This window comes from Diaphorina citri, unplaced genomic scaffold (genome assembly GCF_000475195.1).
Source record: "Diaphorina citri unplaced genomic scaffold, Diaci psyllid genome assembly version 1.1 scaffold329, whole genome shotgun sequence".
Classification (NCBI taxonomy): domain Eukaryota; kingdom Metazoa; phylum Arthropoda; class Insecta; order Hemiptera; family Psyllidae; genus Diaphorina; species Diaphorina citri.
Window position 1 is genome coordinate 215,426 of NW_007377764.1, and position 12,313 is coordinate 227,738.

The following is a 12,313-nucleotide window of genomic DNA, read 5'->3' on the forward strand; positions in this document are numbered from 1 at the left end:
CCATTTTGATGGAGGGAACTGTAACTGCTAAGGCCTTAATGCCTTATCGTCCCGCAAGTGAAGAGAGAAGGAAGACATCAGGATCAGAAAAAGTCAGTCGTTCTGAAAACGAACCTACTCTATTTAGGATAAAATTGATAAAATCTACCCCGCTTGGGAATCGAAACCACAGTCTTTACTTACTCTGGAATATTCTCACTCAAGGACGAGCGTCTTCTATGATTGGGTAACGTGTAGTTTCTGGATTGGTAGTCAGTCTGAAGAGGACAAGGAGGAGGTACGATCGCCATTTGAGACATGTTCATGTTACTGCTCACCGTGGAACAGGTTTCATCCACTTCTGAAATAGAGAAGAAATCGATTTCATCAAATTTTCTTACTTACAATGTTATATTTTAAGATTTACAAATGCCTCTTTTTATACATAAAAAAAGCAGTAATAAGGACAGAGATGTACCTAGAAATACGGATAGAGAAGCTAACGGCAGTAAACACCACTGTTCCTAGAAAAGGCTGTTGAATCTAGTGATTGAAAAATTGGTTTTTGAACTGCTAGTTATTCATCGTTAAAGGCAGGGGAAAATCTTCCCTACCTATTTGAGACATTTCTCATATTTTCCTCTTTTGTTGCAATCCTGTTGAACGCCTGATTTTTTATGTTCTAAAGCTCTTTCATAGTGATATTTACCTAAATGCACCTACTGTACATTACTGTATTTACGCAGTTTTGAACGTTAAACTGCCGAATGTCGTTTCAACACTCACCTGTGGACGCGGGTGATATGAGATCCAGATCTCTCTGCCGGTCACATCGCGAACTACTCGGACTGCCCAGTCGCTGGAACTCACTGTAATCCTCACTACCTGTTTCTTTCTGAACCACAATTACAATGTTATATATTAAGATTTACAAATGCCTCTTTTTATACATAAAAAAAGCAGTCATAAGGACAGAGATGTACCTAGAAATACGGATAGAGAAGCTAACGGCAGTGAACACCACTGTTCCTAGAAAAGGCTGTTGAATCTAGTGATTGAAAAATTGGTTTCTGAACTGCTAGTTATTCATCGTTAAAGGCAGGAAAAAATCTTCCCTATTTGAGATATTTCTCATATTTTCCTCTTTTGTTGCAATCCTGTTGAACGTTAAACTGCCGAATGTCGTTTCAACACTCACCTGTGGACGCGGGTGATATGAGATCCAGATCCCTCTGCCGGTCACATCGCGAACTACTCGGACTGCCCAGTCGCTGGAACTCACTGTAATCCTCACTACCTGTTTCTTTCTGAACCACAAGTGTCACCACGTCGGCACAGGAATGCAAAATTTCGGACGCCTGCTCGAGGCTGCAGTCTTGAAGGGAATGATTATTGACGGAGAGAATCCGGTCTCCGGGGATCAGAGTGCCGGAGCGGTGAGCTACGGAGCCCATGCCGATCTCGGAGATGATCATCTGATTGTCCGGACCTCCGGATGCTGAAAACAGACAGAAAATACTATCAATACAATATCTTGGAATCTTCGGAAGTCCACATATTTATGTGTAATAGGACGACCAATAGGTAAAAAATATCAAACAATCGCCTTCTTTTTCTCCGCCTCGTTCCCGTGTACAGACGGGGTCAGGGGTTTTTCGTCAGCCTCTCAATCAGCCCTAACTTTGGTTTTGTCTACCTTTGTTGGTCATCATTTGTCGGATTGTCGGCCATCTCGTCCATAAAATACGAGGAGCAAGGTATAAGACACTTCCCAATGACTAGTCTTTGCTCAATCTCTGAAACACGCTGACACTTTCCGGTTTTCTCAACTTACATTGAATAGTGATTCCAAGATTGGAATGCTTGTTCTTTGCTAATTTCACGGTGAACACTCCAGATGTTGGGACGACAGTGTCTGCCACTGTGAACTCTACCTCTAGCGTAACCAGACTGTCTGTCTCATTCACCAAATGGTTGAGGGGGACGGCATCATTGGTCAGGGGCATCACTACAGGTCTCTGGTTGATGGACAGAATTTGGTCTCCGGTTTGAATGCAGCCGCATCTGAAATAGTCAGCGGGTTTTCATAAACAATTTAAACTTCTTACTAGCCTAGTTAGCTTGGTTGGTAACGCGTCTGCCTTGTAAGCACTAGACCGCGGGTTCGATTCCCGCCCGGGGCGGATTTTGTCCTGAAGGGATAAGGTTCGTTCTCGGAACGGCTGGCTTTCTCCTATCCTGTTTTCCTTCTATCTTCGATTTCGGGACGATAAGACACAAACAGTTACCTACAGTCCCCCCTATCAGACTTTTTTTTTAAAAAAAAAAAAAAAAAGCTATGTCATATTTGTCGACCATCACTCACCGGTCGGCAGGACTTCCGATTTCAACAGCAGACACCACGACACTATTGGGGTAGTAGTTGTGATTCTTCAGAGATATGCCAAAGCCCAGCTTTTCATCGGACTGCAGTGTGATGAGCAAATGTTCTGTGTGTGACACCATCCAGTTGTTGGCCAGGCTCGAGTCTTTCAAGCACTTCAACGAGGGGCTCTCATAGATGTAGGAATCGAAATTGTAGTACGGCCCCGGATCGTTTTGAAACATGTCTGAGAAGTAAGAACACAATATTTATAATATCTGTCTTTTTATTATTACATGCTTAAGTGTGTGAAAGAGGCATTATCTGCATAACAATTAGCCAATAGTTTCAAAGCTACAAACCTTCGATCTTGGTAAGGGAAAGGTGGAGATGAAAATTTAAAACAAATAGTTCTGTTATACTCATGGGTTTAGCCGTATATCGTATAGGTTATTAGTGACTAGAAAACCATACATTACTCTACTCACCAAAAATGTCTTTTTCCAAAAGCTTACCATTATTCGCTTTCGGTAGAATTTCCATTCTCATAATGTTGCCGAAGCCGCCGCAATTTCTCAGAAACCTGTGAACATCCTCGGCAGTCATACCTGAACCTTCTATCAGAGTTTCATTGATAGCCAAGATCTCATCTCCTGGCAATAATGCACCGCACCTGGAATCAAGAAAGATGAGAATATTAATTAGGTAATCAGTTACATATTTTTTTCTTCTTCTTTATTGTTATTTCTTTTAATTTATTATGTTATGGCTGTCCATGAATTGTAAATAAATATACTTGGGTATATTGTTGAAAAAAAAAAAAAAAAAAAAAGTTATGTCGACGACTCAAGCTCAGACTCAGACGGACTGGTTGTGAGTGGTCTTCATTATTTAAGTAGGTAGAAGATTTTGTATCTCCTGCACAGTAGGATTTAGTATCCCTGATTTCAAAAATACCTACGGGTAGGTACTTAACTGATACTCATTTTCAGCTAACGGCTGTTACTTGTTTGTCAATTTAAAAGCAATTTTGGTTCTGAATCATCGAGTGTTTAAATTGTGTTTAAATTAAAAGATGGCGTTAAAAGTTCACAGAAGTCTATGTAATGTACCTACCTTTCCGCTATACTTCCTTGTTTGACACAGTTCACTAGAACAGAAGACCCGGAGTTGACCAGGGTGAGCACTTTCCGGGTCTACTAAGCATTCTTTCTTGTGTAAATTTTGACGAGGAATCGATTTGTGCCAGTTTCAAGATTGTCCGACTTACAGTTAAGGCGTTACAGGTTCGAGACTCGGCGAATTCAAGAAAAAAATTCCGTTCTTGAAAAGGCCTTCAACAGGTACACTTTCCGGGTCTACTAAGCATTCTTTCTTGTGTAAATTTTGACGAGAAATCGATTTGTGCCAGTTTCAAGATTGTCTGACTTACAGTTAAGGCGTTACAGGTTCGAGAAAAAAATTCCGTTCTTGAAAAGGCCTTCAACAATTTCTGTTAAAGATATTTGAGCTGTCAAAAAGTCATTCCTTAATCAAAAACCACTTTATTCTTGTAAACGAAATGAAAAAATGACACTCTGATCTCTTGGGATTTTATATAGTTGTCATGAGGCATTGAAGCTATTACAGTTATTATGAAGTATTTTATTATTACTCAGTAGGAAAGAAGTAAGAAGATTCAGTAGACACAAGTTCTTGGCGTTTATATGGACCAAGGGTTCCAAAGCTAGGGGGAACGTGAGGATTAGTAATAAAAATAATAATCAGTCTATGTAATGTACCTACCTTTCCGCTATACTCCCTTGTTTGACACAGTTCACTAGAACAGAAGACCCGGAGTTGACCAGGGTGAGTCCTAAATTCTGCGGTCTTGGTGACTCCACTTCGACCAGCAACGGTACCCCAGGCTGCCGTACATCATTCATGATGGAAATGTCGTACTCTATGCATAGTTTGGTGATGGGTCCGTTCGAATCGTTACTCAGAATCGCCTGGGCTTCTTTCAGGGTAACATTGCTCAGGAATTGGTTGTCTACTGCGACCAGACGATCGCCTATTTGAACCGTGCCCTCTCTGTAAACCAAACAAAGAGGAAGTAAAATAAATGTAGGCGTTTTTCGTCAGCCCTTAATAAGCCATAAGGTGATTGCTTTTGGGCTGAAATTTGGTTTTGGCTACAGAGATTTTACGAGTGGATGCCCTTCGCACTCAACCTTTGCTAATTCTTTGACAAAGGAAATTTTAGGCTGGTATGCTCCCTGTTTAAAGTCCCCAGCCATACTACATATCAACATTAATAACTATACTTTATATCCACGTCATTTACCTGTCCACAGGGCCATCCGGTTTGATATAAGTAATGATGATCGGACTTGACAGCGCAGGGTTTTTCGGATTCAGCCCCCCGCGTAGCGTGATTCCCAGACTACCATGGTCTCTCTCTACCATCACGGTGATGCTGTTGGAATACGTGAACACGGAACTCTCATCGCTATCTTCTGAGAACATGAAAGAAAACGTCATCCATTCATTTATTTATAATCATTTTGGATTTTATTTTCAAATTCATACAACCGTAAGAACGGCACACACTGCCCATTTATTCGGGGACAAATAATGTTCTTGAGAATAGGTGGGTTCAATATCATTATTATTATGAATTATTATTTTAAGTGGTTTGATAGAGGGAGCAGTAACTGCTAAGGTCTTATCGTCCTGAACGTGAAGAGAAAAATGAGATAGGATAGGAGGAAGCCGGCCATCCCGAGAACGGTTCGTTCTGTTTAGTGTTTAGTATAAAATTCGCATCGGCCAGGAATGGAGCCCGCTACTTAGCGGTTACAAAGCAGACGAGCTACCCTCCAAGCTAATCAAGCTGGCATTTAATTCCTTATTAGGTCCCTGACGAAACTCGAAAGCTACCCTCCAAGCTAATCAAGCTGGCATTTAATTCCTTATTAGGTCCCTGACGAAACTCGAAACACCTTGTTGCTTTCTTTTCCAATAAAGAAAATGAGAAATCTCAGACTTGAAGTGAGATGACATCTTTCCAAGTTTTTCATGATGATTTATCTAAAAATAATTTAAACATAATAATGCCACGTGATCAACATGCTACGTGGTAATAAAAGAAAAAGATGATGGTGATGAAGAAGAAGAAGGAAGAGGAGGAGGAGGAGGAGGAAGAAGAAGAAGAGGAGGTGAAGGAGAAAAAGAGGAAGAAGAAGAAGAAAGAAGAAGCAAAATAAGATGAAGGGATTCAGAGCTCCCTCTTGTATTCCAGAAACCCTCGTTCCAGAAATAGGGATAATGGCCTAGGCCTAGACAACGACTGAATGCATGGGATGCATCTGTATTTATCGTGTGGAGAACGGTGAATATCAATTTGGCGGATCGTTAATATGTCACCACATCATCGACAAGAGTGTGAGTCTGTGAAATATTTTTAGACCTTCTCAATTAGTCATTGTAGTTTTTTATTTTTCTAGGGTTCATCACGTAAGTTTCATTACATATGGGTAGGTACATTTACTTACCTACCTGTACATGTAGGTAATGAAGTCTGTTAGAGAATACCTACCTCTGTTTCGGAAATAAATAATGAATCAAATTTTAATGACATGTCAATGTCAGTGTAGAATTTACATTGCTATTTGACATCTTAATGAATCAGCCTCACCAAAACAATTGCTAAAGTAACCATAACCAACCAATCCCAATAAGAGAAAAAACATGAATAGGTACAATCTAGGTAGGCATTACAGGTACCTACATTTACTTACCTACCTGTACATGTAGGTAATGAAGTCTGTTAGAGAATACCTAAGTACCTCTGTTTCGGAAATAAATAATGAATCAAATTTTAATGACATGTCAATGTCAGTGTAGAATTTACATTTACAATGCTATTTGACATCTTAATGAATCAGTCTCACCAAAACAATTGCTAAAGTAACCATAACCAACCAATCCCAATAAGAGAAAAAACATGAATAGGTACAATCTAGGTAGGCATTACTTACCCTCAATTTGTTCAAACTCAGGACTCCCATCTCTACTCGGTGTGTAGGTCCTAGTCATGTGAGTTCCCATGGGAGAATAGGTCCGACTGATTTGGTCTGGATCTGCCTTCGTCATAAGTGGAGGAGTTGATTCCTTGTCTTTGTTACAGCCCAGTCCTTTCTCGCTGATTCCGGAACACACCTTGTTGATGCTCCCTGGAAAATCATAACTAGCATGAGTGAACTGTAAGGCCCGGAACTTTTATTATTATTATTACATACTTATTTAGGTGGGAAAGGTTCGGTTTAAACATGATTTTGTAATTTGTTGGGTCCTTTTTCGAAAGAAACTAGTTTGGCCTCCATGGACATATGGAAACCAACAACAAGACTTCAGGAGTTCTGATTGAGTGCAAAGTGGTTGCGTGCATCACTAAATGGAAGAACAATAAGTAACTAAGATGTATTTGCAGCCTAACCATTCCCACAATCTGCTGAGCCTGAGACGAAACAGTTCGGATGCAGGTGTTTAGGTAGGAAAGGTTCGGTTTAAACATGATTTTGTAATTTGTTGGGTCCTTTTTCGAAAGAAACTAGTTTGGACTCCATGGACGGATGGAAACCAACAACAAGACTTCAGGAGTTCTGATTGAGTGCAAAGTGGTTGCGTGCATCACTAAATTGAAGAACAATAAGTAACTAAGATGTATTTGCAGCCTAACCATTCCCACAATTTGCTGAGCCTGAGACGAAACAGTTCGGATGCAGGTGATGGGGAATCCCCCCGGTTTCACCAAAAAAAGGAAGCGAGAAGAAATTTCTATTTCCAGCGCTGTCAAACGTGAAATATGACATTATTTATGAAACAATGTAGCTGAACTAATGTTCTTTATCGCACGTCACATCAACTCAACTGACGTCCGCCTCAATCTCTAAAGACACACGAAACCGTGCCAAGTTTAGCGTTCACTTCCATATCGTCTTGAAAAAGACTGGGGAATTATCTGTGAGCTATGATTCACTGATCAGACAAATCTCCCCCTGGCGTCATGCAGTCATGCGTTTCGATTTAATGTATTGTGAATACGCGACAGTATCGAGATCTTATACTTGGGTGATGATAAAATATATTTGAGATTTGAGGTAAAACATCGCCATTGGTTGAGTAGTGAGGTGACAAAACAGACAAGTAGCAAACCGGCCCAAGTAAGGATATGTATAAATAAAGGATGGGAACAGTTGTAAAGATATACGAGATGTGACGGGTCCCCAGAACTAGGTGGTTTTATACATATTTCTGGACATGGTCTTCACTTGATTGGAGTCAGTCAAGTGAAGCCCAAGTCCAGAAATATGTATGATATTGTACTTGACCATTATCTCAAACTAAACAAAATTGTTAAGCTACGAGTACTAGGTGGTTTTAAGGAAAAACAAAAATTCCATCACGGAAGTTTACGATTTTTTAGCCATCCTTTGAGCGTTATGTCTAGCTGATGAGTTAGGAAATGAAACGCGTCCTAGTATATGTCAAGCTGATGAGCTCCAACAAAAAACGAAACACTTCCCAGGCTGCTCGATTAAGGTGTTAGTATCCGGAATAATCCGGATGGTTGACCATCACGGCAATCGCGTGCGGCTTTTCCCAGTCCCACTCAGGATGGATGAGTTCAATATGAGTTGGCGGGTAACTTGTCGCCGAAAGTAGGGTGAAACCCTCGCCACCTTGGTATGAGCTATGGGAAGATTTCATTTGATTTGAGTTATGTACTTGATACGTACTAACGGGGTTTCAGAAAGGACGAGTACTTTGTCGTCCAGAGAGTTTTACATGCCAATCCTTCCAACACGATGAGACAGATATCATCCAATCAGTCAATCACGCCCCGACTGTCGGACCACCTCGCCGGAAAGTGTGTGGTGGTAAAAGCTTCCGACTTCAGTCTTCCGACCGTCACCACACACGGTCCGGTCTCACAGATCTAGATCTGTCCGATAGTCGGAGCATGAGTGGACGGCCAGAGCAAGTAACCCTTTCAAACTAAAAGTACTTACTTCTCTAGGAGAGTCAATCTGTCAAGTAGCAACATATCAGGAGATGACGAAACATGTAGGTTTTTTAATTTTATGATTGTTTATCTCTTGTAAAATAAAATTACTTACAGTTTCCAAAGTTACTAGTCAAGTGAAGACGTTGTTTGGTATACGAGCTATGGGAAGATTTTACTTGATTTGAGTTATGTACTTGATACGTACTAACGGGGTTTCAGAAAGGACGAGTACTTTGTCGTCCAGAGAGTTTTACAATTTTACATGCCAATCCTTCCAACACGATGAGACAGATATCATCCAATCAGTCAATCACGCTCTTACTGTCGGACCACCTCGCCGGAACGTGTGTGGTGGAAAAAGCTTCCGACTTCAGTCTTCCGTCCGTCACCACACACACGGTCCGGTCTCACAGATCTAGATCTGTCCGATAGTCGGAGCATGAGTGGCCGGCCAGAGCAAGTAACCCTTTCAAACTAAACCGTTACTTAGACACCAAAGTACCAAACTAAAAGTACTTACATTTCCCGTTACACCTCCTTGTCGTAGTGACTATTGGCATGGTGACATGACCGTATAAATAAAGGATGGGAACAGTTGTAAAGATATGCGAGATGTGACGGGTCCCCAGAACTGGGTGGTTTTAAGGAAAAACAAATATACCATCACGGAAGTTTACGAATTTTTAGCCATCCTTTGAGAGTTATGTCTAGCAGATGAGTTAGGAAATGAAACGCGTCCTAGTATAACGTAAGTCAAGCTGATGAGCTCCAATAAAAAACGAAACACTTCCCAGGCTGCTCGATTAAGGTGTTAGTATCCGGAATAATCCGGATGGTTGACCATCACGGCAATCGCGTGCTGCTGGCTTTTCCCAGTCCCACTCAGGATGGATGAGTTCAATATGAGTTGGCGGGTAACTTGTCGCCGAAAGTAGGGTGAAACCCTCGCCACTGGAGACCTTAGAAGTTAAACAGTACGTAAGTTACTCGTACGTTCAGGTAAGGTAAAACGTAAGTTGAACTTGGAAAAAAAAAAACGGTAGATTCCTATGTAAAAAGTTGAAAAAAATCTGAGGTCAAAACTCCGAAAAAATAAATGTAAAAGGTCTAAAATTATTTTCCGTTCTAAGGAAAGAGTTTCAAAGATGTGTGACGCCAGACTTTACGCAGTTTTTTTTTCGTCCGCTAGGTAGCGCCAGTAGGTATGCAAGCACGCTTAAATGTAAAAGGTCTAAAATATTCAATTTTTATTTTCCGTTCTAAGGAAAGAGTTTCAAAGATGTGTGACGCCAGACTTTACGTAGTTTTTTTTTTCGTCCGCTAGGTAGCGCCAGTATGCAAGCACGCTTGCGGAGGAGCAGAAAGAAATGCGCAGAAATGTATGCGCACAAACACATTAATGTGTTGCCTGCGAAGGAGCTTTGCTCGGGACATTTGGTGTGACGTCATCGCCTACGGGAGCGTATGCCGTGACGTCAAAGTTCACGGTTTACCGGTATTTTTTTAATCGATTTATCTCGGGATCTAGAAGTCGTAGAAGAGCAGTTGCAAATGGGTAAAAATTATAAATAAAAGGTCGATTCCTATGTAAAAAGTTGGAAAAAATCCAAATCTGAGGTCAAAACTCCGAAAAAATAAAAAATGTAAAAGGTCTAAAATTCAATTTTTATTTTAAGTCGTAGAAGAAAAAGAAAAATTCCGTTGGTCCTCATATTTCCTGCTCTATGACTTTGAAACATCACCCAAGTAAGCGCAGCTGATCTATTGAGCAGTTAAAAACCCTCTACTTAGGAGCTACAAATTCCTGTGGGAGAAAAACGGTTGTCAAGAATGCCAGGATATTATCTCGCCACGCATCTCACCACAATTTCACCCTTAACGGAAATCTGAACGGGAGGAGGAGGGCATTAAAGTAGCATGCTAAAAATAATTCAGTTAATTTTCACATGGCGCTAGATTTTTTTAATTTATTTATTATTTCTGAGAAATCTGTATGTTATGTTATAATAACTGCGGGACATAAACCGCAATCCGCAGTGGTGGATTGCATCTCTCTCTCTCTCTCTCTCTCGCTGTCTCTCTCTGTTATTTATCTAGGTAGGTACCAAACTGAATTCGTGAAGAGGTAACTTAGGTAGGTAGGTACTCGTACATTTGTTACCGTAAACCGTAACACATACGTCATACCTACATAAGCACCTTTACCTATCCTATAGTTCCCAAATATAACGACAAAGAGGGTAAATACCTAAGGGAAGGTTCGTATTAGGTACATATTAACTTACTTACATAGATTAGGCGACATAATTATAGGTACAATGTTTTATGTTTTACATTGTAAGACATTTTAGTAGAATATTATTACCTATAATCCTTTGAAATTTAACATTAGGTACCTACCTACTTCCCTACTTGGTGCCTGAGTGCCTTCCTTACATTCTCAGTGGTAGGTACGTACCTACATGATCCCTAACCACATTCATACATATCCCTGCCTCATTAGCAATAATTTTCTTATATTTATAGCTGTTCAAAATTTAAAATCTAATCCCCCCGTAATAAAGCTGTCTTAATCTCTCGCTGTCTCTCTCTGTTATTTATCTATTTATCTACGTAGGTACCAAGCTGAATATAAATTCTTATAGAGATAAGTGGGTATTTGCATAAAAGTACCTACTTGTACATAGACACCTTTACCTACCCATATAGTTCACAAAGTGCCTGAGTGCCTTCCTTACATTCTCAGTGGTAGGTACGTACCTACATGATCCCTAACCACATTCATATCCCTGCCTCATTAGCAATAATTTTCTTATATTTATAGCTGTTCAAAATTTAAAATCTAATCCCCCCGTAATAAAGCTGTCTTATTTCTACATTGTTGATTACATCCCAACCATAAGATGAAGTGTGAGTGGGTGTTTTTTATTTGAGGAGGTACACACCAGTTAGCTAATATTATGTAGGTAATTCATTATGGTGTAATAACGCCGCAATTAAAACTAGATCATACTAATTCGACATAATTATTTGACCCAGCCGTTCCTTACAACTTTTTACACCTAAATGGAATGCCTCTCAACGCAGAGACATTTTTGAATATTTTGGTGTTTATGCTTACCTAGGTGGTTGATTTTAGTCCCTACATTTTGCCTTTTGCTCCCTTATTGCTTTCTAATATGTATCCTGAGAATAATTTTCTTATAATCAAGCCCCATATGGGTGACGTAGATACTTGTTTACTCGCATTAATATCAGCATAACAAGCTGGGTCCGTCCCTCCGGGAATTTTTTAGCCCGTAGTTTATTCGATCATGGTTAAAGAATACCTTTGTACCTACCTAATTTGTTTAATATTCAGTTTATTAGCATTCTTGATTTGATTTTTTGGTTTACTTTCATGTAATGATTTAAAATCAAGACTAGAGCCCGTTCTCCCTTTATTCCCAATATAATGTTTAAGTCACCCATCCATTTATCAGTTAGCTAATATTATGTAGGTAATTCATTATGGTGTAATAACGCCGCAATTAAAACTAGATCATACTAATTCGACATAATTAAATTGAATTTATCGCCCTCCTCTTACTATCATTTACTGTTCGATTAATAGATAGATGTTTTATGTTCTATCCCCAATAATTTATTACAAGCCGTTCATATTGGGTTATACCTAGTGATGCTTACAAGATAGAACATTTCTGATTTCTGTAGGCAATACCCAATACCTACCTATTTATTCTATTTCATGTTATATTTCAGTAGGTACCTATTGTTGTTCTAGAATTTTAACGTCGCTCATGGTATTTTCAAACTTAAAATAAAATCATTACAAGATAGAACATTTCTGATTTCTGTAGGCAATACGCAATACCTACCTATTTAATCTATATTTCATGTTATATTTCAGTAGGTACCTA

At 39.7% G+C, this 12,313-nt stretch overlaps 1 protein-coding gene across 1 annotated transcript; it reads right to left on the bottom strand.

Annotated features, from left to right (window-relative positions):
• Nucleotides 1-179: 179 nt before the first annotated feature.
• On the bottom strand, nt 180-8,959 carry LOC103507611 (glutamate receptor-interacting protein 2-like). The gene is made up of 10 exons (XM_026822441.1): nt 8,914-8,959; nt 6,364-6,558; nt 4,668-4,839; nt 4,127-4,414; nt 2,857-3,014; nt 2,345-2,588; nt 1,814-2,043; nt 1,277-1,477; nt 766-864; nt 180-340 (listed from the first exon to the last, which is right to left on the bottom strand). The coding sequence occupies exons 1-10, from the start codon at nt 8,951-8,953 to the stop codon at nt 180-182; spliced, it is 1,788 nt and encodes a 595-aa protein (XP_026678242.1). The 5' UTR covers nt 8,954-8,959.
• Between the last annotated feature and the right edge of the window lie 3,354 nt (nt 8,960-12,313).

Bases quoted from the DNA above. Each gene is read 5' to 3' on its own strand.
- LOC103507611 (XM_026822441.1), bottom strand. From the start codon at position 8,953: ATGCCAATAGTCACTACGACAAGGAGGTGTAACGGGAAAT. The intron at 4,415-4,667 runs GTAAATGACGTG...TTTGGTTTACAG, and splicing joins CCGGATGGCCCTGTGGACAG to AGAGGGCACGGTTCAAATAG. The intron at 2,044-2,344 runs GTGAGTGATGGT...TGACTATTTCAG, and splicing joins ATCGGAAGTCCTGCCGACCG to ATGCGGCTGCATTCAAACCG.